The sequence below is a fragment of the Falco rusticolus genome, chromosome 9 (assembly GCF_015220075.1).
Source record: "Falco rusticolus isolate bFalRus1 chromosome 9, bFalRus1.pri, whole genome shotgun sequence".
Lineage (NCBI taxonomy): Eukaryota > Metazoa > Chordata > Aves > Falconiformes > Falconidae > Falco > Falco rusticolus.
The window spans coordinates 26923374-26948302 of record NC_051195.1 but is presented as its reverse complement, the minus strand read 5'-3'; the positions used below and the strand labels follow the sequence as shown (position 1 = coordinate 26948302).

Genomic DNA, 24929 nt, shown 5'->3' with positions numbered 1-24929 from the left:
TGGATAGCAAGTACACGTATACTGAACTACACACTGAGTTTAACCATGAAATCAAGTTATCAGCGTAATTAAATTTTACTGGGTTTCTGAAGAGTTTCAGCCTAGAGTTACACACAATTATTGTTGCATGCAATTTCTATTTTTTAGATTTTGTCCTTGTTCTAGAAAACACAAAAAGCAGTCCTTGAGATATTCTATGAAATTAATGAAGTGACTACAACATTTTTCATACTACCTGTATCAACACTCAGATATATGGAAATACTGATTACAGAAATATTATTTCTGACGTAGCATTTTAGATTATGTTATTGCAGTTTCACCCTCCCATTCATAATCTGATAGTTAAGAGTTTCTTCATTTTGTATCATTCTCATATTTTCATTTCAGATTGGTATCTGCTTTCATATCAGATTGCTATGCCCCCCCCCCTTCTTTTTTTGTTTTGTTTTGGGGTTTTTTTGAGGGGAAGGGAAGAAAATCAGCAAAATCAGGAAGATTGATACTTTATACATTCAATACAGCATAATTATAATCAATTAGAAACCTGAATCACAGAATTTCTTTCTCAAGTTGGAAGAGACCTATACAGAGTTCAACTTGCTGCTTCTCACAGCACTACCTAAAACTAAACCCTATGACAAAGATCATCATCCAGATGCTCCCTGAACTGAAGAATACACTTAAATAAAAGGAAATCCAGAATAAAGGAAACTACAAATTTATCAGTATTTTTTCAATAGTTTTCATAATAGGTATCAAGAAAACTCCTTTAATCCTTTTTAACAACCTACAACACAAGAGACTATTCAATGGAAGTAGCTACCCTTAAATATAAATTGATTATAAGAATTCTGAAATGGTCAAAAAAAGGTAGCACAATTACTTCCTACATACATTTAACAATCCCTAGATGCTGAACAGGACAATAACCAACTGTCAAATCTTCTGCAGATGGCTAAAATGCACATTAAAACATCAAAATATACGCAATGTTGAGCGTTCTCTTTTTTTAATCACAGTTATCTTCAAGGCCAGGAGCATTCTGTTGTATATTTCTTATGTGCACGGTAAAGTGGGCTGTAAATCAAAACAGGCATAAGGATGTGCCTCAAACTATAATACTTCACAAACATGTTACTGGAGAATCCCCTTGGGACTAATTTTGCAATACACTGAAAAGTTTAAATACATGGATTATTAATATGCCTATGTCCTCACCCCTCCTTTTTCACCTAGTTTTTACACATAAATGACTAAATTATCCAAGAAGGTTGAAGAAAACAGGATTCTGCTGTATTTAGTTCTAGATTCTCCTATCAGGAAGATTCTCAAATTATTATTTAATCTATGTGTTGCAGTTTGAGTAGCAGAACAGTGGGGTAAGTAGCTAGCATTAGATGCACTTAAATGACAAGTACATCTCAGATCCACATGGGATTGTAAAGACACATTCTCTAGCAGTAGATTAAAAAATTAAAGCAGGACTCTAATTCTGAGACATAAATCATACACACTACAGAGGGGCAATCAAATCTCACGTTTCAGGGATGTAGATTTCCTCTGGGTTGAGGAAGGGAGAATTTTTTACTCCCTACCTTTGAAAGAACATTAACACGCACAGATGCACACACATACACATGCACAAAACAACTCCTGCTCCTCTGCAAAAGTTGTACAGTATCCAAACCAGAATAAGAATATTCATCTTCAAGAGATACATTATTTCATCTCTCATTGCAAATGGCAATAGGAATGGTTAACATTTATTGTGACTTCATATAAAATTGTTTCATGTTTGCACGTTACAAGTATTTAATTTTTTATATAAAAGGAACAATACTATATAAATACTCAGCAAAGAACTAAGCACTTTAACCTTGGACAATATCTGCAACACAGCAGATACTAGCTCAGTCAACAAGGTGAAATCTATTAGAGATATTGTTGTTTACATTAAAATGAGCCATAGAAATACTCTACTGTTTTGCATTTTAACTTGGACAGCTGGTGAGCAAAGGCTCTACGATGTACAGATGAAGTTGCTAAGAGACTATAAAAACCATAAAGTCTACCAGAATTTCAGAGCAACCTATCAGGCTTTTCCAGCCATTAAATAATAAATAAATAAATAAATAAATAAATAGAATCTTAAACTAAAAGATTACCCTGATAAAAGTCCAATAATCATGCAGCCTGAGCAGCGAGACAAAGGTGTTTTACGCTAGAATACGCAGATGTCTGTTATTCAACATTATCTCCTTCTACCCTTCTCCAGGGTACCAATGCTCAAGCAGTAGTGACAATCCAAGCATCCAAAGATTTGCTGTAGGAACATACTAAAATTTAAGAGCTAGAAATAATGGTCTGCTCTATGTATAGAAAATGAAATTGCAGAAATCAGTACTGCAATTCTTGAAGCAGTTCTGCTTCAAGGGATCCTCCTGCTCTCCCCATATCCCAAATCATTACTGGAATGTTTACTTATATTTTGAGCTCTCAGAAACATACCCACAACCACATGAAACAAACCAAAAGGCATTTTATCTGCCTGAGACTTACACTCTAAACCAAGACAGGAGCATCATCAGCAATGAACACAAGGACAGGAAAAGAAGAGGGGAAAAGCACCACCACAGTTAAGTTGTCAGCTATGTAACATTGCTTTTGCTTTTCATTTCTGTGTTGTGCTGTATAGCACTAGGAACATCCGCATGGTTTAAGACAGCACTGGAAAATCAAGACAGGCAATTAGGTAATCTTTAATAGGACCCGCTTATAACATATTTAAACTCAACAAGTGCAATTAGGCTTCTAAGCATTTCATGAACATGCAACACCGTTGAAAGTGTAAATGCAGTTTACATCTATATGTACATTCTTGTACGTACAGTCCTCAGTTATATTCAATTTTAAAAAACAAATGCAATTTCTATAATGTGATACATATTTTACTAGACACCATCTCGTTTTTCACTCTCCTGAAATAAGTACAAGTGACGGATCCACAGAAGAGTGTTACTTGGGAAGAGAATGTGTGCCTTAAAATGAATGTACTTCTAGGAAAGATTACGTACTATTACATTCCAGATGTACATCACAAAACTCAAGCTTCTAAGGGTGGAAAAAGTAATAGACCTTGAGACCACGGTATTTGTTATATTAGTAACAGATATGTCAAAGCAGATTTGTTGCAAAATGAATTTATACTTAAAATGGAACAATTGCTTTTTTTAGGAACTAATTTAAACTTTGTCTTCCGAATGATTATATTGTCAAACAGCAGAAAAAATTACAGGTATCTTATCCAAACGCATAAAATAACATGACTGAGACAAAAAGAGCAAAAGCCTAGAATTTTTATAACCTCCCCCAAAACCATCAGTAAAACTCATGCGAGGCAATACAGGCTGTTCAAAGCCACTTCCACACAAATCTAATTGGGTAAGAGGGGAAACTACAGAGATGCTGCTGGGGTGCAGCATTCTAATCATTCTGCAGAAGCATAAGTAATTTGCAAGGGTTCAGTAAAACTAAGTCTCTACAAACACCATGGTTTGTATGGGGAAATAAGCAAATTGTGATTTTCAAATTCTTTACTCAGATACAATGCAATTAAAAGATGAACACATACATTCCGTATTTGTAACATGTTTATCATCACAGATGAGCATCACCCACTGCACTGAAATAACTGTTTGCTCAGTATATGTGAAATACTAGCCCTCAGAAATTTCATTTTGGCATTCATTTTATTTTTCTTCCCTCTAGGAGAGTACTAGTACTGCACTTCAGATATCAAAAGAGGAAAAATTCCATCTACTATCAAGGGGAAAATGTTCTTTAGATGCTTAATCTGATGAGTCACTAGCTTCTTAAATTTTAATAAGAGCATTTATTCTGCAGATGATGAGGGGAAAAAAATTGTATTGGAAATGACGGGGAAATTACATTTGTCAGCTAAGATTGTGACACATGCCAAGTCTTATCTTCACAGATGGCTGGCAAAACTCAGTGCAGTTTGAACAAATAAAAAATTATACTTACATCTTAAAAAGGTTTCTCTCTTAGGGAAATTAAGCCACTAAATGCAACAAGTAGTGTGCGGGGGCAGGAGGGGGGAGGAGAATATGAAAACTTCCTGTTATGGTTCAGTCAAATAGAAGCACATATGGATACTTGGCACCATCTGTGAGTATGGATATTTTTCCATACTTTTTAAAAACACAGTTTGTTAAGAAAATAACAGTTGAAAAGCTGAACTTTTTAGAGAAGACATTGAACAGCAGTTTCTAACCGTGAATGCAGCTACCTCAATATAGATACGCCAAGAAAAGTTCTTAGTGTAGGTGAATACCACTAGGGTTATGAAAAGGAAATTACGAATAAAATCATAATACAAAGGAAAAATTCATATCAATGGGAAGTAAACCATTGCAAGACACAATTTATGCAAGGCATAAAAAGAAAAAAACCAAACCAAACAAAAAAAATCCAAAAGAAAAAAAAAAGCAGCAGGTAGAGTTGGGATGAAAAGGGAGAACAGAAAGGTAAACATGAGTGTAAGTATCAGTAAAGAGCAGATAACCAGAACACTATATAGATACTTAAAAAGCACATGTCCAGTTTTTTGTAAGTATATACAATTTGCTCAAGCAATGACAAAAGAAGAAAACTAGCTACTGGATTGATAGTTTACTACATGCACATAGATACAGCCATAATTAGAAAAAAAGTAAACCACAAGGGGACCCTTTTATTAGTATCTATAATCTCAACTCATTCTTTCAAGAGAGCCCACTGAAAATGCAAATCGACAGTGGCTTTCTTAAACTGTTGGTAACAGACCATGAAATCACTTTTAGTAATATTTAACTAAGTTCCCTCCCCCCACCCCCAAGTTATCCTACCTTGCCAGCAATTTAAAATAAAAAAAATACTATAAAATTGCATTCCTTGTTATATTTTACCATACTTTTTAAGTATCTTAGTCAAGTAAAAGATAAAAAAATCCCTAATTCATTTCATTCTACTTTTAATTTCAAAAGGTAAGTGCCTAAAATGTGTCTACAAGGAATATAGTTTTGTTTCCATCACATAAAAATAGGTAGGTCTAATTAGCTCAGATGTGTAAACACCTGATACCTCGAATAAAAACATTTAATACCCACTAAAATTGAAAGGACTTATACTTCTACATCTGAGAAAAATCAGCTTTCAGTATTATCATAGAAGCACAACTAACTTCTGAGTCTACACTGAAAAACCATGTAATATAGAGAAGCACATAAAAGCAACAACACAATCTTAAATTTGGTTTGATGTTTTGGGTTTCTTTTTATAACTTACAGTTTTGGAGAAGACAAATAGTCTGAACATAAAGAGAACTAAGGTGTGAATGTATAGCTGTTACGGCAATAGCAAACACTAGCATGGTTTTAGTCCACACATAAAAAGCAATACATTTATTATTACTCGGATCACATACAATTCTAACTCAAAGTGTGCATGCTGCTACATCATTATAGTCCTCCCGCAGGCCTCATTCAATCCATTTTAGAATACCAGTGCTTTGCTGAATTCTGCTGTTAGAACTCCACATAATCAGTCTCTGTTAACTCTAGTTCGTACATATTTAGATTTAAGCTTTAACAGGACAGCTGCAGGCACAGCTGTGGGCATCACATCTGAAGCCTCAGAGAACTAACCTACCTGTATTTACTATCTTTAAGCCCTACTAAAATCTCTGTAACAAAAAGAACATAAAATTTCTTCAACAGTGAACTGAGGAGGCCATAAACCCAAGTACATTCTGATTTTGAAAGTCCCTTTATCTCCCAAAATTTACCTTTTTTATTCAAAAGCTTAGAATTACCATAGCATTATAATGTATTTCTTAAGCCATGTAAAGTGAAGAGACAATGGTATTTAGTCCTGAGGGAAGACTAAACACAACGTATTTCTTCTAGCATCCAAAAAGAAAGCACATTGACAACAAGCTAGAAGCAAGCAGGGTGAGACCCAAGACATTTAAAGCCCGAGATTACATGGAAACCCACATACATGGAAGTTACTAAATGACCATCCCTATCTGATCACAAACTTTCTTGATTCAGTCACCATGCCGCCATCCCTCTTGCATTATGGAAACTTTTGAGGCCTTCCTGTACAGAAGAGGATACCTATTCTACCAAATTTAGTTTCCAAAACAGCCCCACCACTGTGCCTCTCCACTCTAAATGTACTACAGTTTGCTACTTGAAAAGTCACATACAGAGCATTCAGAACAGGCTGAATTGATTTAAAAAGCTGAGATGAAACTGTCGCCATTATCCGAAGGATCAGTGCTTCCCAGTTGTTTCAAATACTAAAGCAGATCACCTTCAGTTAGTGTTTGCTCTAGATGTTTTCCATCTTGAAAAAAATCCTTTTTATTTGAAATTAATCCACAATTACCAAGTGCAGAGAATATACTCATCTCCAGCAAGTCACTTTGTCCAATGTGAGAAGACTGATGTAACTCTACAAAATTACTATAAATAAAAGATACATATAATAGTAAGCAATTGTTTTCTTTGGTTACTAACATGTCAGTTAAGTTACAGCTAAATTCCATCCTTTTAGATTTACTTTTTCTTCTCTCTCTCGTAAGATTCTTGCTCATTTCTTGCCTGCCCCCCCTATTTTTTTTTAACCCAAGGACAAAGAGGAATGCAGATTTGAAACTGCAAGTGCAAATATGCGCTTATATTAATTAAAAGAGCATTGTGAAATGGCTCTTTATTACCTATTTGAAAAAAAGCACATCACATAACATTCTAAATTCTTCTAAAAATTGTTGCTGCTATTCTTGTACCTCTGACCACATTCTATAGACTTGAATTTTCTCCCTCTACCTGTATTCTCTACAATTTCCTTTCTCACCAAATAACTTTTGAACAAGGTTAATTATGGCTATTTTATGCTCAAGTACCGTCAACTGGAAGGAACTGTCAAAAGGCTGGCATAGCCAGCAACAGGAGTGACACAGAAAAATGATGAGAGGTCTGTGGCATCCAGCAGCTTCTGATAGGTTTAAACAGTCTATGAATGTATTTACATATATTAAGCTCCTCTAGCAATTTTTGAAAATTTAAGCAAGCAGATGCTTTGGAAGTTCTCTGGCTAATAAAAAAGACCCAGTTTACATTACAGAAAGGTATCCTTCCCTAAGATAATATTGACTGTTTTCTTGCAGTGTCAAGACCCATATAGTAAGGCTATGTGAAGCGATAATAAATGCCAGATGTGATTAAGCACCTGTATCTTGCTTACTAGATCAGTGTAAAAAAATGGTTTACCTATTGCTTGTAAGCAATTCTAAAAACAGTTACAAAAGTTAAAATTCATGTGGAATTTGGTTAAGCTTTCTTCAGAGAAAAAACAATTATATATTCTGTCTTTTAATTACTAAAAATACTCTTCAGGTTAAAGGTAAGCTCTTGTATCAAATTTCCAAGAAAGTCGGTAGTAGATCAACATGCAAATACATCCAAAATATAAGTATTTAATACAACAGGAGACAGAACCTGGAAATTTTCTCTACTGTTTGTTCAAAATATGATCTCTCAAAATATTCAAGCTTCAGTTGCAGTATCCCACACACATTACACACAGACGCACACCCACACACAAAGATATAGGCCCTTCTTTAAAGGGCATTAATTACTATGGCAACTACTGTCACTGACATAGGCAGCTCCATTCTATCATTACTGGTATAACCCTAGAAACACCAGAACCACATGAATCTACAAGACAGATTTTTGTCACACAAATGAGCATAGTGAAGGCATGTGCCCAAACTTTTAAATAATTCACAGTAATTTCAGAAGACTGAAATATATAAACACTAGAAATATATGAATGCATGCCTTGCTGTCCCTCTATATCCAACACTGTCTGAAATTTCAGCGTGGAACACATTCAGAAACAGACCCCCTCAAAAATCACCATTATTTATTTTATAGTATACCTGGCTTCCAAAACACTGATAAACAAGTGTTCAAATACAGTAGGACTGATATACAGAATCACAAGCAAGAGCTTGTTTCTGTTTTTCATACATTTTCAATAGTATCCTTACACCACTGATTTTACAATTTATTACAATATACACAAAACATATATTAAGAGAACCAAATTGCAAACATTAGCAAAAAAAAAGAAAATTCAGGCTCCAATATGATAGTGTAACTGTTGCCCATGCACCCTTCTAGTAATTAAGATTGTACCATATTATACATATCGATATATGCACACACAAATTCATATTGTTCTACTGAACCTCTGCCCTGTTCAGTGCACAGAACAATTAAGATACAGCTATTCAGTATTTTATGTTTTGCTCCACGCATGACCTGACTTCTCTTTCCAATATTCGCATCTTTCTCTAAATAAACAGAATTACTACAATGTCTCTTCTACAGCACTCAGTGTTACAGGAACAAATTTCATATTTTAAATACCCCAAGAGACGTTATTTTCATAGATAAGAAGCAGAAGCACATAGAGATACACGGAGTTATACAGTACCCACTCATTTGAGATGCTCACTTTAAGACTTCCCCCCGCCAATTCTTCACATTGTATGGTACCTCAAAGGTTAAAAGCAAAACTTCTGTTGTTTGTGGATTCAGATGCTCAGCAATCCCTCTAGTTAGGCCTTAAAATCTCAGGCATACTCAAGAACATGAAAAGGAGTAAGTAATTACTGGCCTGCTGTGAAAAGTTTGTTTTAGGAGCTTGTCTCATGCCATTTAAGAAGCTTGTGACAAAGCAAAGAAGGAATTCAGCATTAAACAGTCTAAACCTTGAATCTCTACTTTTCCCTTTCTGAAGATTCCTGTTACTTTCATTACACACATTCCAACTACAGTGGTAGGTCAGGCAGAGCAATAATAGCACTGGCATTTTATCATGTAATTCCAGAACATTCCTATTCTCTGAGAACAGAAACAGAAGTTGTATGGGGGAAGGAAAAAAAAATAGCAATGCTTGGTAAACTTTGGTTTCTTTGCCCTTTTGTAGACTATACAGCACTTAGTCCGCACAAGCTTTTCTGCTTTTATGCTCAGTTCCTGCAAGTTTGGTCCCATTAATCCTGCTGCTGTCCTACTGTGGTGGTCTGACCAGAACCACTCTATCACTCCCTTCCTCAACCAGACAGCAGGGAGAAAATATGTAACAAAAGGGTCGTGGGTCAAGATAAGGACAGGGAGATCACTCATCAATTACCACAGGCAAAACAGACTCAGCTTGGGGAATTTAGCTTCATTTCTTACCATTCAAATCAGAAAAGCCACCCTCCCCCCAGCCCTCCCTTCTCCCCAGGCTTAACTAAATTCCCCATTTCTTTATGTCCTCCCCCAAGCAGCACAGGGGAATGGGGAATGAGAGTTACGGTCTGTTCATCACACATTGTTTCTGCCACTCCTTCCTCCTCACGCTCTTCCCCTGCTCCGGCATGGGGTCCCTCCCACAGGAGACAGTTAACCTCCACGGGCTGCAGGGAGACAGCCTGCTTCACCATGGTCTTCAACACAGGCTGCAGGGGAATCTCTGCTCCAGTGCCTGGAGCACCTCCTGCCCCTCCTTCTTCACTGGCCTGGGTGTCTGCAGAGTTGTTGCTCTCACCTAGTCTTAATCCTCTCTTCCAGTGGCATAGACATTTTGTAAATTTTTTTTTCCCTTCACAGCACGCTACCACAGAGGCACTACCACCACTGCTGATTAGCTGGGCCTTGGCCAGTGGTGGGTCCGTCTTGGAGCCGGCTGGCACTGGCTCCATTGGACATGGGGAAAGCTTCTGACATCTCACAGAAGCCACCCCTACAGCCCCCCTCTATGAAAATCTTACCATGCAAACAGACTGTACCTACCTCAGGCTCCTTGCCTCAGACCTCTTCTCTTTGCCTCATTTGCCCTGTTTCCACAATTCAGGACTCTCAGTTGAATATCCTTGCTAAGCCTGACAATCTTTTCTTTTAGACTTGCTCTCTTCGCTCTGCTCTGCCTACTAGTCCAAATTCCTATCCCCTTCTCATTTTTTTTTGTCCAATCTGCACTTAACCACACCCCCAGCAGTTCCACTAGCCAGCCCCTCTATCCATCCCTGAGATACCAGCTACCCACAGCTACCAGCATCTCCCCTTAAATTATGCCCATGATGTCCTTTGCCAGCTGTCCTGTTCCAGGCTCTTCCTCCCTTTGCTAACCATTTACCCAGCCCTTCCTCCTTCACAATTAATAATGCCTTTTTTTTCACCTGCCCTCATTTTCTTCTGTACATCTTCCAGATTCCTTCACTTGTAAATCATCATCTCAGAAAAATATTCTTTCCCTCATTCTGGTCACACTACTGTTCTTTAGGTATTCAGACACTAGGTACATTTGTTCTTTCAGCCTCCTTTTTCTACTCTGCTTAGGTGTCAACAGAAGATCCTCAAAAGCACAACAGAGAGGCATTCCCTTTTCCTTTCAACATCCAGCCTGACCAGTTACTGAGCCATGAAATTTGTACTGCAGCACACTCTGCAAGGAAAACTCATCTACACTATGGTCACATTCACATCAAAGAGATGCTCTGGAAGTCTGAGAGATTTTAGCAGCTAAAGACAGCTATTTCTACCCACATAAATAGATATTTTTCAGAGGTTCTGCTAAGCTGCATGAAGCTTTCCATAGGAAAAGTAAAACATATACAGCAGATAAAAGCCATCCTCTTAACAGATTTCCAGACCTAGCTCCAAATCATGAATATTAGAGCATTCCGTATAAAGTGTCCCAAGAATTTAGACAGGCAGGATAATTTTACTAGGCTTTTTCTCAGTAACAGTTGAGCGATTCCGAATAAGTAACTTCCAAAAACTATTTCGGCCTGAGGAAGACATCCTGTATAGAGAGGACCAAAAGGATGTTTCTGTCTGAACAGGAAGAGTTGCATGCACTTAAGAGTGCTTATTTTCAATGGTGAGCAGAGACATTTAACACAGAGAACAACTAGCTCTTTTTCAGTAACATTTACTTTGGAGCTGTAAGAGTCACCTAAGAATTTGTGTTTCCATTAGTACATCTGCTTTCTTATAATGTGTGGGTTAAAATGCAAGTCACTGCAGTTTAACTTACCGAACATTTTCTGGTCTCAGTTTATCCAGTACCATCTCTATCAAATCAGGCCTGAATTCTTCAAGCAAATATTCAGCAGCCAATACTTCTTCTATAGGATAATACTAAAAAACAAAGCCCAGAAACACGTAAATGAATTAATAAACAAGTAAGCATGAGAAAACTACTGTTTTGAAAAGGAAATAGAAGTGTATACTTTTGGCCACTAAATCTGTATTGCCTTGGCAATTTCAAATTTGAAGTGCATAGAAGTTTTAGAACCTCTCTCTTAAAACTAACCAGGATGGAGTAGTACTCTATGTAATTACATTTCTCCTATATTTGGTAATTTTATATACTCTGTATTACCATTCTTTTCTCTTGAAATATTTTGTCTCAATATAAAAAGTCACCCATCTTTAAATAGTTTTGAAGTAACTACAGTAAAAATAACATGGTAAATGCTGACCCCTGGAGGATATGTTTAAAGATAAAAGAACTCTTAAGTACTCACTAGAGTGCATTTGGGAAAAACAAAACATAAACAAAACTATCCCAAAACAGTAACAACAAAACCCCAACCACCAACCAAAAAAAACCCCACCACTAAGTTTTTTAGGATCCTAAGATTCCTATTTTTTTAAGAATCCTATTTTTATTTACAGTAATTTAAAGGAAAGTATATGTCAATTTTCTAAAAGTGTAATACAAATTTACAGAGTTTTAATGCTAACGTTTTTTAATTAGGATCAAACTGAAAACCTCTTAAGGTACGTCACAATTTAAGAAGGAAAAAACAGTGAAAATTCCTTTGAAAATTATTAGTGTGGTTGACAGGAAAACTTTATTGATAAACATCTGTTTACCAAGGGGAAACTACCAGGTGACCTAAGCCCTGAGCACTTGCAGTTTGCCATATTGGTATACATTTTTTGACCAGAACTATTATAAAATGGCTTTCTGAATTACATACATTATACAAAAGACTACAGTGGAGTAGTTACAGAGTAACTCACACAAAGATTTCGGAAAAGAGAAAGGTCCTGGGGGGTGGAGACCAAGGGCAATAAACCAAACCTGTGTTAGAAAAAATTCAAATGTGAATGCTAAAAATCCAGAATTTGAAAGAACTTGTCAAAAGATTCCTTGTACACTGCAGAATACTCATTTAACTACATTCTTCATAAATGGCTAAGCAGACTAAGCAACCTAAAGGGGAAATATTAAGTAATCTATGCACTTCTATCTGAAATCACCAATGCAATATAGATTTTGTGACCAAAAGTCTACACGCTATTTCCTTTACAAACACAGGACACAGTCTGCCCACCAGCTGGAACTGAACATTAAATTTACTCGGTTACTTTGTTATTTTTGTATTGCTTGAGAGGTGGGTTGGACAAGATGACCTTCAGAGGTCCAGTCCAACCCCAAACACACTTCTGTGATTCTGTGACTACTTTCCAGCAAAGTCAGAGCATAACGTAACTAAAATAAAGCAGACTAAAACAACGTAGATACAACAATCAGATTAAAATGAAGTTTTACAAATAGGAAAATTAAGAGACAAAACACAACAAAAGAGAAGGGGCACTGTAAACCAGAGAACAACTACCTGGAAAACATCAAGACTAAACATGACAAATATGAAATATAATTTCACAGCAAGACCTTAGAGGTGACTCCTTAGACCAGCACAAATGTGCTTTAAAGATGAACTTCTTGTTTTGTTGAGTAAATAGGTTTCTTAAACCCTTTTGGTAAATACGTAACAACTCATGACATTACATTTACTCACGCTAACTTATACACAGGTTCTTCTCCAAGTTATGAAAAAGTTAGTATTCGTAAGCACATGAAATCACCGAACAAAATTCTAGCTTGGTTAATTCAAAGCACAAGCTTAGTATGACTCAGAGGCAATAAAAAGAACTAGAAAAAGTATTTTTCTAGTATTTTGTAATCAACTAGCAGCAGAATCAGAATTACCATGCATACTGCAAAGCACGGCAAAAGAAATGCAGTGGGGAAAAAAAAAAGGGTTGTGAATCAATACCCTGCTCTTTGGAACACTACTTGCAACTTCCTCATCTAATTTTTGGAGACAGCAATTGTAATTGGGAATGATCCAACAAATACAGATCACTGAAAGACTGTTTCAGAAGTCAGAAGTCCATTTGGTAAATAGATTTTATGCATTTGACACAACAGAAGCAATAGATAGCATCCCTAATAGGGGTTTCAGTTTTTTATGGTTTATTTATATGAATTTAAATGGTTTCAGTTAAGTCTAATGCTTTTTAGTAATCAGTAAGACAATTCTAAAACTAAAGATTCATTATTTTGAACTTTACAAATTTAAGGTGTAGGAGCATTCACAGGAACTCCTGCAAAGAAATGAACGATGCCTCTGAGTAGATGTAGACATTAGCTGTGCAATGGAGAATGGCTGCAATGTATAAAAGTTACGTGAATTTCACTAGACAAAAAAAACCTGCCTGACTTCCTTTAATGCAAAATGAGGGAACTGAATTTTGCAAGAAGTATATAGACTAAGTATAAGCTTCATGATGATGCTTTCCATGCCAATACGTAATCACATTAGTAGAGTCAAACATTTCTAATTTGCCATCTTAATGCAGACATTTTTGCTTATTGCAGTATTTCCACATTGTTAACTATAGAAACACTTAGAAACATAGTGCTTGTGTTTACGATAAAATATTATTTTTCTCGTATCCCCCTAGAGAACATTTAGGCTATCAGGTAGACACAGAATGACAAGGTACATATGTCTTAGGAAACACTGAAGCAGATCAAATAGCAACTCCAGTTAGTGTAAAACCAGTTCTACCAAGTATAGAAGTGTAAAACGGTAGAGAGTGAAGTAAGTGTGACATTGACCGCCAAAACTAAGATCTGCGCAGCATGGTATTAGCCTCTTAAGCTCAAGAAGTGCAAAAGACCCTTGCAAATACCTGTATTTATTAAGAGAATAATCAAACATGCTGTTAAATGATTACTATAATGTAAAACAAACAAGAAAAAAAAAACCACACACACAACCAACTAAACAAAAACACTTACATGCAACATTCCTCCAAGCTTTGATGTATAACCTCGTGGTCGTTCTTTGTCTTTAAATCTGAATGCCACAGCATTTAGATCCTAGGAAACAACGTAGGAAGAGTTGAAAAGCATGTAATAGAGACTATTTTAAGAATAATTATTGGCTACTCAATTCCTTTTTATAAGATAAAGAAGGAGTTTTGTTGTATCCATTTTATATTAGTTAGACAGGTACCTAACAGAAGTTTTCAGTAATCATCAAGTTATACAAACTCACAAGCAATTTCAGATAGTCTTACAATGTGAAGTGTTACACAAGTCTTCTAAGCCCTGCTTGTAGTAAACCTGTCCCATAGCTCATATATTTTGATTTCCTGATAATGTGAAAACACACCAACTTTGATACAAGCAATGTATAGTGTTCCAGTGCAGTGTTAGTTGTACATCACTGAACCAAAGCCTTTCCTTCTTCCTTTTTTGTTCCTTTTGTTCAGCCAGCTAAAAGGTAACTTTAGAGACAGAAAAAGTGTGTGTGTTTATGCTGTCCTAGCCACAGAAATAGAACACACCATTCTTGGAATACAACAGCAAGGGTGAATTCAAGAGGTCTAAGACTACAAAGCCAATGAAAATAACAGCTCATCCTTTTGTTAAGTCATGCAGTCTAGTTAATTCAACAATTCAGCTTAAAATAAACTCAAAAGAAGATTCTTTTGAAACTAGTTCACCAGCTCTTCCGACTCACCTCACAGCCTCAGGAGTGCTGGGGCTGATACAAGAGAAGCAAGGAAAAGACACAGGGACAAGATGGGAGGATGGAACTACCTCTTTTGAATCTTGAATTTGCTTACAAGGACAACGAAACAATCATGATTCCATCATGACTTTTAGCAGAGGGTAAAGAGAGATTTCCTTTGCAGTTGTCAAAATGCATCTGCGGAATTTCTGCTCTTAGAGAATCAACAGTTTTCACCAAACAAAGCTAAGATGGAACATGAAATCTTTACCCAAGTATTTGTAGCGAACCAATGAGCCTACATAGATATATATCTAATAAAACTGGGTTTATTTCACACTGTCATTGAGAATTATTTAATTCTAACAGGATACTTTACATTTTTGCTTTATGCACACAGAATCATACACACTTGATAAGAAGTGTGAATGGTTCAGCAAAGACTGAAGTGTACAGCAAAAGTACTCCATGGAATTGTGGTTCACCTCTCAGAAAGGTGAAAGAACAATCAGCAGATTAAATGTCCTACTGCCTTTATAATCTCAACTATATAATTTGACACATGAAAGAAGAGGGGTAGAGTAACAGCCATTTCAATTTCCAATTCTATGTTGCCCCTCACAGTAAATGCTTCCCCACCTCCACCTTCAGTGAAGACTAAGGAAGGTTATGCAAAACCTTTGCAGACAGAGTAAGGTACTTCTTCCTCCACCTCCATTATACCATCATAAAATGTCAACTCACAGCTCTGTAAGAGCACTTCACATCTACATCAAGACAATATATCCTGAATATACTTGTCATTTGTGTCATGTTGTACTTTAAAATTAATAAACTTCACTACTGTGTGATTATTAAAGGCTATTTCCACAGCCAAAGAATCTGTTTCTACTTATAATCCAAAAATTTGCGAAAAATACTACCACTACATATTTCAAGCACCAACTGTTGTACCTTGCACTCTTGGAAAACCCATTCCTGAGGTCCTTCTGTACGTAGTTTTTGAATGTATTGAAACATGTGCAAAATAATATCTTCAACATGCACTGGAAAGAAAAAATACTTGCTTAATAACTCACTCAGTTCTGCACAAAGAAAAAATTCTGATGAACACAAATATTAAGGTTTTATTTTTAATTGCAGCCTGATACACCAAGATGTTTAAGTACATATGCAATCCCACTGGCAAAGTTAAACATATTTTTCTCAGTCATGAATTTAAGAGAAGTGTTCAAGTCCCCAGCTAATTCTGAGAACAGCACTGAACACATCTTGTGTTAAGATATTGATTTATAATATAATTTAACTCAGGTCTAAATAGTATGACTAAATAGCACATAAAGGTATTAACAGCTTTCTTTTGAAGAACTTTAAAACATTCAATGAAATACTTTCGTATAACCTCAAATAAGTTGGTTTCTTATGTTAGATGAAATGTGTGTTGGCATACTGAGAGGATCTAAACACAGAAGAATAACCAGTTAATTAAAATACATTGGCTTTCAAGCTAAAAACATAACTAGTCTCTGTGGATACAAACACAAACCCATCATATCAGGAATAACATGGAACGCAGACATCACGCTTCACTTACAAAGTCCTTCCTCTGTCAAGTCCACATTAATGATGAAAAACATGAAGCCTCTAGCACCTTCCTTCTGTCCTCCAACAAGAGTATTTACCCACCCTATGAAATCAAAAAGCAAATATATTACATAAACAAATCTGTAACAATTTATAATACTTTTTGTATGCTTCAGCAACATTAAATTTTTATTTTATTTTTTTTTAACATTTTGAGTACTTAACATGTTCCCCTCCTCAATGCCTATAGCAACAGCACAAATTAAACATAACACAAGTCAGACTTAACTGGTTTTGTGCTCAAAGTGATATGACAAACTCAAGACTATTTGATTACTGGGCAATTTATTTCTGCTTGGAAGACAGTAGTGTAAAGCAAAATAGTGAAAGATACACTCCTGCAGTCTTCCAGACATTAAGGCACCTGACAGCAGTCTCTGAGCCCATGGCAGAATAGAAATAAGTTCATTATGGCAAAGTTCGTGTACTTCTCTAAACATGAGTAGATAAAGGGGAGCGCAGGAAATAACAGCTTCAGCAGTCAGCATGACTGTTGTTTATTACTTTTACCCACCACAGACACAATTTTATGTGCAAAATGACTTACAACTCGAGTTACTCAAACAGTTAGGGGCAGAAAGAGGTCAATTTTAAGTGAAATGTAGCTAAGCTTTAAAAAGTTGTGTAATAAACGACTTTTTAATTCTTTACCTTCAAAGGACTTACCTTTGGCTTTAAGCTCTGATAAAAGACTCCCTGGGCCTTCATGCCCAATCAGATGACCAAGATAATGGCCAGGGTTTGACTTATAGTACTTCTGAAGGTCTGGTATAGGAAATGTGACATAAAGATTTCTAATGTCCTTAATGGGTACCACTTTGTAAAGTTGCTGAGGAGGAAAATAAACAAGGAGATCCATAAACAAAAGGTAACTCATTATTTTATTCATCTCAGGAGCACATACTATGTTCCCTTCAGACACACACGTTTGATTACAAACATATCAACAAAATCTTGAAAGTAAAAGGTATGTACTTAGGGCATTGTATGTACTTTAGCCATTCATGATGCAAACAAAAAGAGGATTAATTATCTCTCAGTTGCTTACAGCTGCAACCAAAGGTACAGCCTTTACTATGAACTATATAAAACTATACTAAGCACGGAAAGGTGAGTAGAAAATTAAGAAAGAAATATGGAACTTAACAGGGACACCGATACAAAAGTAGTGAAGTGCACAATGTATTACTGAAACATAAAAAATACCATTTAAGAGAGACACTCTGATGGAAGATGTATCTCTACATACCCGAAGGTGTTCTTCCTGGAAGGGATGCTCAGGAAACTCTGGTATAGGGACATTTTTATTCTCTACTTCTGAAAATAACTTTACCACTAAGCAAGTCAGTTCATCCAAGGATTCTAGAATACAAAAACATTAGAAGAAGCATGATCATTTTCTGAAGATTCTGGTGAATTTGGATTTGGTGTATTCTGTGTAATTTGAATTACACAGAAAAGTAGTGTTAATGGTATGATGATTATTAATTTCAGAAAGGAAAACTTTATTATTACTTAAGTTTTGAACTATAATGTGCTATAAGCACTATGCTTATTAAAGGAACGCTTCAACCATGATTAAAATAAATCTTGTAACCGGGAAAAACATCTTTAAATTTTACTCGTTAATCTAAGCTGGACCTAAAGAAAAGAAACATTAGATATTGAACATTTACAAAAATAAACATTCCATAAAAAGCTTAAGGGATATGGAATTACACCTGCAAATTTTCCAGAGTGAAAGCAACTTTGCCAAAACCTGGATTTTCTTCAGCCTCAGCTCACCTCCAGTACTTCATGTACAGTGTGAGCCAGGGTGATTTATCCTCAGTGCCCCAAAATTTCACACACATCTGTAACCTGTTTAAGTACTTCCACTTTTACAATCATTCCAGTTCATGACTCCAGTACTCTCCAAAAACGAGCGGAAGACCATTTGTGAAAAGAATTTAATGTTGTGCATGAATTCACCTAAACTGACCTAATGCCATTTCTGTTGAAATACAGCCTTCAAATTAGCTACCTGCTTAAAGAAAGGCATTCTGAAACACTTCTGAAAGCGAGAATAAGTTAAGAAAGGTTCATCACGTTTTTTAGCACACACCTTTTAAGGGTGGGCATTGAAGAAAAAACTGGGCATTTCTTGGATGTCTCAAAGTACAATCTTAATCCTGGAAAGATTTCAAAGAGTGGTCACCTTGTTAGTCAGAACAATCCCAGTTAAATGTAAAAAGCAGAATCTTTCCTGGCCAACATATGCATGCTCCTACACTACACAGAGAACTGTGCAGGAAAAACAACCAATGCAAACCAAGATGGGGCACTGTATAATAACATTTTGTGAACTACATGTATTTCTATTAAAGAGCCATATTTTTCATCCACATCAGCAAAATACACATTTATCTGCTTTGGAGACTTCACTAAACATGAAATTGTTTGGTCACTCTGTACAAGTTTTACTCTTCTCCCTTCCGTAGACTTTCAGACACTTGCATACACTTCATTTTCTTCAAACATAAATACATGTAAAGTCTTACTCAACCAACAGAACAAAACTCACCTCTTCCTAAGACACAAATAGCCATTAAATTTGATGAATAGTAAGTAGAATGGAACTTCAATAGCTCTTGTCTTACATCTATTCCTTCTTTGGTTGGCCTAGTTTCCAGGGTGAATTTGTTCCCTGTAACATAAGTTAAAAATACTTGTTTATGAATTTACAAATTAAAAAGAAAAATATTAATAAATCTGCTTTTCTCCAGATGGATAGTAATTTTTAAAATAATTACTATGCACAGTAAGTAAACTGAATCAATACTGTCTCAACTTATCAGAGACAACAAATACTTCCACCCTCAATCTGCACATTCCTGAAGAACCAAGGATGTTTTACTTTTCCAAATTATTTTTTTAAATTTGAATGGGTTATTTCAAAGCAATGCAAGTAAGCCCAGGCTCTAATTCAGAAGAAGAAGAGTTTTTTTCTTTGGCACATTTGGAGTAGGTTTTACTCCCATATAAACTCCTATGACTCTTGTCACAGGAATCACCATGTGCAATTATTTGTGGCCACAAATTATAGCCTAGTATATGAAATGAAATAAACAATTACTAATTTACAAACACAATTTGTAAACTGCAACTGTTCAGCTTCTGCTTCACAAACAGCCAAGCAGCAGACAAGTTCCTATAGAGGAAGACAAGTACAACTCTCCCTGAATAAGCGCATAAGCAGAAAATACCAAACTTTATCTGTTAAGTTATCCTCCTATTAATTAGTGCAATCTTTGCATCAAGCTGTCAATCATTTACTCTACAGACATACTCCACATTTATAGTCAAAGCAGAACTCATGTTTAGTGAACGTAAGAACATGAAACAACGGAAAAATTAGTCTACAAAGAGCACACTGGATTTCAATCAGCTCCACTTCCCATTACTACACAGACACACAAAATAGTCAACAGAATCTACCAACCAGAATGGCACACTAATACTCCATCTGTTAACTCTAAGATCAGTAACTCCCTTAAGTGACAACTAGACCAGGTACAGACGAAAGCAAGGCGTGAGGAGGAAGAATAAGGCAAGGAAAACATAACAGAAATATTAACTTGTGTGCTTACAGGAAAAACAGCAAGAAAGAGAGAAGAGACTGGGAGAGCATGCCTGCTATGCATATATGTCCAGTGCACAAACCCTACAATCACAGATATAAGTTAATACAAATCAATGAAGCAAAATTAGCTACATAAATAATATAACACAAGTATATTGTCTAAATGTTCAGTGGTTAGACACAAATCCAATTACAACTGCAACAATTAACAAATCATCATAGAGAGGCCACCTGAAGAAATATACTGCTTTAACTTTCAAAATGTGCATGTTAGTAAAAGCAAGGATTCTTAATGACACCTAAAAAGAATAATTAGGGTATTATGTTTAAAATATTTTGTGTATATTCCTCACCATCCATAGACCAATGAAATGCAGAAGTTTTAGATACCCTACAGTGTTTACTCCCACAGAATCAACACATAGGTTAACATAAAATAAAGACAATGCTTTAGCTCAGTAACTATGCTGTTACAGTACTGGCATTCATTAAGGGGCAAGAGTCAGGAGACACCTTGCAGATGTAGGAAAATGGACACTAGAGAGTGCAAAAATGTCTGGGAAAGGACTTGACACTGTTGAGGGCACTGATGGAGAAGAATTGCAATCATTGCAATCATAGGCATTAGTTCAGGTAGATGGGTGAAAGATACCTGCGACAAAATACACATCCTAACAAGAAAACTGCAAGATTAAGGTGCATTTGTCTCTGGACAGACAAGTAACGGAAGGTTTGCTGGCAAAACAGGCTGCACGGCAATGAGTGGACCTGAAGCATCAAATGGATTCCTGTATTCTGCTAGACTAAAATCATCTCAGCTGGTCAAAAGGAAACAATAAGAAGGATGCCAACTGCAACTGTCATGAAAACCACATCACAGTTGTCATCTCTTTGGGTAAATTTAAACCATCAAAGTTGGGCTCTAATTCTGCAAAGTCAGATCTACAGGAAGGCTATGTGCTATAATTTAATTTCAGAATCAGAGCCTACTCTAAGAGGTGAGTATGACTACTGCTACTGAATTTGAGCACATTTCAGGTATTCTCTCCATGAAACCACTTCACTTGTGTCAGGTATAAAACCTTCTTAAATTGTAGACAACTATTTCTGAAACTTCCACTTAAGTTTTCTGAGTGCTATGTAAAAAGTAAGCTCTTCAGTAGCAGAGATTACAGAATGTACTTTGGATGCTTGCCTGCCTGTAAATATGCACAATTTATTTTCATATTTATCTGTCTGAGGAATGCAGTTACTGCTTCTCTGTTTCAGGCAGCCTCTCTTTATTGATGAACAGAGCAACACATACTCTTGTAGCAGTTGGCTACCAGCCCCTCAACAACACCCTCCATCAACAGGTGCAAAAATATTCTCTTTTTTGAGACACAGGAAGAAACACATCCCCAAAGCCCATTATCTGCCCTCCCATCATCCTACTGTACCCAGTATTTGCATCAACTATTCATCCAGCAAACTTACCCAGCCACAAAACACCTTCATGCTCAAGGATTAAACAGTGCAGTTCATGAATTAATAGCCCTTTTACTTTGATAGTTTCAAAATAAATTCATGTATAAAGTAACTTCTATGAAAAAAAGCACATTTAAACTTCTGCCAAAGCATCAAACATGTGGTTTTGACCATAACTGTGGTTTTGACCATAACTATGGTATCTTTAATGCTTTTTAAATTGAGGTTTTGGGGTGTTTGTTTTAAATTGTTACCAAGCATCGCGTGAGTAATAAAGCCTGTAAAAATACCTACAGACATAAGATTGGGATTTGTCCAAGACCACTTTATCTGTCCATCTACTACCGTTGTAGTCTATGCTTAAGACTTTGGTTTTATATTCTTAGTCAGTAGTTTTCACATTACTTTGCTGTTCTTTCTGATTCAACCTAGTCCCTGTCATCTAGCTCTAATGCAATACTAGTTAGCAGAAGGAGCATGTGGCTAACAATTTAAACACAGTTCATTCACTCTGCTATGCACAAAGACTTAACAGTACCAAATTATAACAAATCCAGTAATTAGAAAACAGTATTCACTGCAGTAATTATCAGAATCATAAAGGATGCTTCATCACTGTACTGCAGGTCTTGGATCACTCTATTTCCTATGTTTTTGTCTCGCTCTGTTTGTTCTTACCATGTGGAGAATGTGATAAAACACCATAATAGACATATATGGAGATGAAAAAAAGGGAGTTTTTTCAGTCCGTCTTTAACAATTTTATATAAACAATAATACTATGTATGTTACACAGAACTCCAATGGATAATTATATTCTAACAAACCTGTTCCAAATTTACTGAAGGGATGGTTGGGGTTTCCAGTAGCCTTCTCCAATTGAAACAACCTCCAGGCATCATTCATCAGATTCTTCTCATGCTCAGAATCAACAGCATTCACTTCCCTGTCTTTGCAGCTTTCATCAAACAACGGGCACAGGAAAAACTGGGCAAATCTAAACAGAAAAAAATTAAATCAAGTCAAGAATACGGTATATAAATGGTAACAGAGAAGTAAGAAGCTTGGTACCTCCTGAAAACAGCTGAATATATAATATTTTTTACACAGAACTTATAAATTCTCTAACAGTTTTGACACTGATTCACTATCTTTTACTTCTCAATTTCTTTATCCATAAATGCAGACAACAACATATTCATCATATGAGGTACTACAAGGATCAAGGACCTTGGATCATAATTCATAACACTGATAATTTCTACTGTTCTCAAGTTTAGCTGCAAGAGGTTCTTAATCTTGGAAATCAGTCTTGTCAGACATTCAGGGAAAATACAAAGGGCAAATACACCCACTGACTACACACCTTTTAATTGCTGGCCCCTCCCACAAAAGTCAGAGATTTCCATGAGTTCCTTTTACTAATATATTACTAATATCTTTCTAGACTTATCCCTTTTTTGCTATCAATGAAACAAGGATCCTACGGGAAGCATCGTATTTGATTATACAGAGTATTTGCACAACACAAGTTCATGATCATATTCTGTGCCCTGTGCCCCACATTTCCAAAAATACTCAGTGTAAACACAACCTTTGAACTTCAAAAATTCTGCCTCAGTGGAGGACTCTGCTAGCTGAAAAAAACTGATAAAACCACCAAAAAACTTTTACACAATTTCAAACAGCACCTATATAAAAAAAAATTAAATATAAGCCACCACCACCCCATGCTCACCTGTCCAGTGCACCTTCTAGATGTTCATGTGACACATCGAAGTAATAGTTGGTATGTTCTCCACTTGTGAAGGCATTTGAGCTCCCAGCATGCTCACTAAGAAATTGACTATACTCATTCTCTTTTGGGTATTTCTTGGTGCCCAAGAACAGCATATGCTCACAAAAATGACTAAGCCCAGCAATGTTGGGGGGATCAGACAAAGATCCTGCAGGAGGAAAAATTTCATGTAACCATTCATAAAAAGTAATACTAAAATGTTAAGTCTTTTAAAGTGCTTTATGTTACAGTATGTTGCCTCAGGCAATTACATCAATTCTGTCGATGTAAAATGACACTTGTGCAGTTACAGTCAACTAAACCTAATCTTAAAAAAAATAAAAGAATTAGAATTAGTAACTGAACCAATTAGTGCCTCAAATTGCCTCTCCAGATCAGCCTGCATTGCCTTAGATAGATATTTTTTCAATTGAAGCCTGTGACTCATAATCTGTAAAGACCTGGCAGATCACAACGTTCTGACTTGTATACCTTGACTTTATTAACTGCACTGTGTTAAAAGGCAGCAATTGCCAACCACAATTAAGGATGTATTTATCCTGTGGTTTACAGGACAAGTGATAACCTCTAATTACCTGAACACAGGCAGCTATTGGTGACCAGTTAGTAGGTGTGAAGGCAGACAGATTAAAAGACAGCAATGATGTGCAAAAAGGGAAGCCATAAATGCTGAAGTCTGAGTCTTGAGAGTCCTGCTTTGGAGTGTGCAACCATGTGCAATGGGAGAGTAGAGATTAAGTCAATGGATACATCTCCTCCCGTACATGTACAGGAACTGGATACTGCAGTTGGCTATTACTGTCAAAGTACCTAATACAACCACATTTGAGATCCTCTGAACTAGATGATTTGTGACAGCCATCTCCATAATCAAAAAGGCCAGAAATTTAAGTTACTCTACTACTTCTGCCCTAACATCAACAGCAGCAAGAGCTGGATGCTTAGGTAATGAGTAAGGATGCTTAGGTAATGTGTGTGTGCATCATACTTTTGAAGCAACCAAGAAACTACACAAGCTTGAGAAATACCTCAGATACAAGAAAAGACTTCTATTATTCCAAAGAGTCAAAGTAACTGCCTGCCTGCCCCTTCCATTTCCAGTATTTCTGTTTGCACATTTAAGCATTATTAGAGTTAAGAGTGCCTCTCCAACTCCTCCAGCACTACAGCATTTTCTCACCTCTACACATCAACAACTTAACATGGGGATCACAAAAAAAAAAAAAAAAAAAAAAAAGTTTGACATGACAGATGGAGCTGTCTGAAATAATTGCACTCACACCCGCCCCTTTCATGCTTACAAAAGATCTTTCATAACATGAAACTTAATGGTTAAAAGAAGACTTTCTACTGACTGAGCTACACTTGAGTAAACACAGAGTACAATAAGAGCATTTAATTAGCTCTATTAATTTTCAGTTTGATGTGTCAAAGAATTTAATAAACTC

General features: G+C 36.2%; 1 protein-coding gene across 4 annotated transcripts in view; it reads right to left on the bottom strand.

Annotated features, from left to right (window-relative positions):
* Positions 1–24929, bottom strand: part of IDE (insulin degrading enzyme) — a 70319-nt gene that overhangs the window by 35890 nt on the left and 9500 nt on the right. For all 4 annotated transcript variants that reach the window (XM_037399081.1, XM_037399083.1, XM_037399080.1 and 1 more), the window contains exons 3-11: positions 23422–23629; positions 22511–22680; positions 19158–19280; positions 17844–17956; positions 17261–17423; positions 16545–16637; positions 15905–15996; positions 14233–14313; positions 11167–11270 (exon numbers count right to left, since the gene is read on the bottom strand). In XM_037399081.1, the coding sequence (XP_037254978.1) occupies positions 11167–11270; positions 14233–14313; positions 15905–15996; positions 16545–16637; positions 17261–17423; positions 17844–17956; positions 19158–19280; positions 22511–22680; positions 23422–23629 (1147 nt within the window). The remainder of the gene's footprint in view (positions 1–11166; positions 11271–14232; positions 14314–15904; positions 15997–16544; positions 16638–17260; positions 17424–17843; positions 17957–19157; positions 19281–22510; positions 22681–23421; positions 23630–24929) is intronic.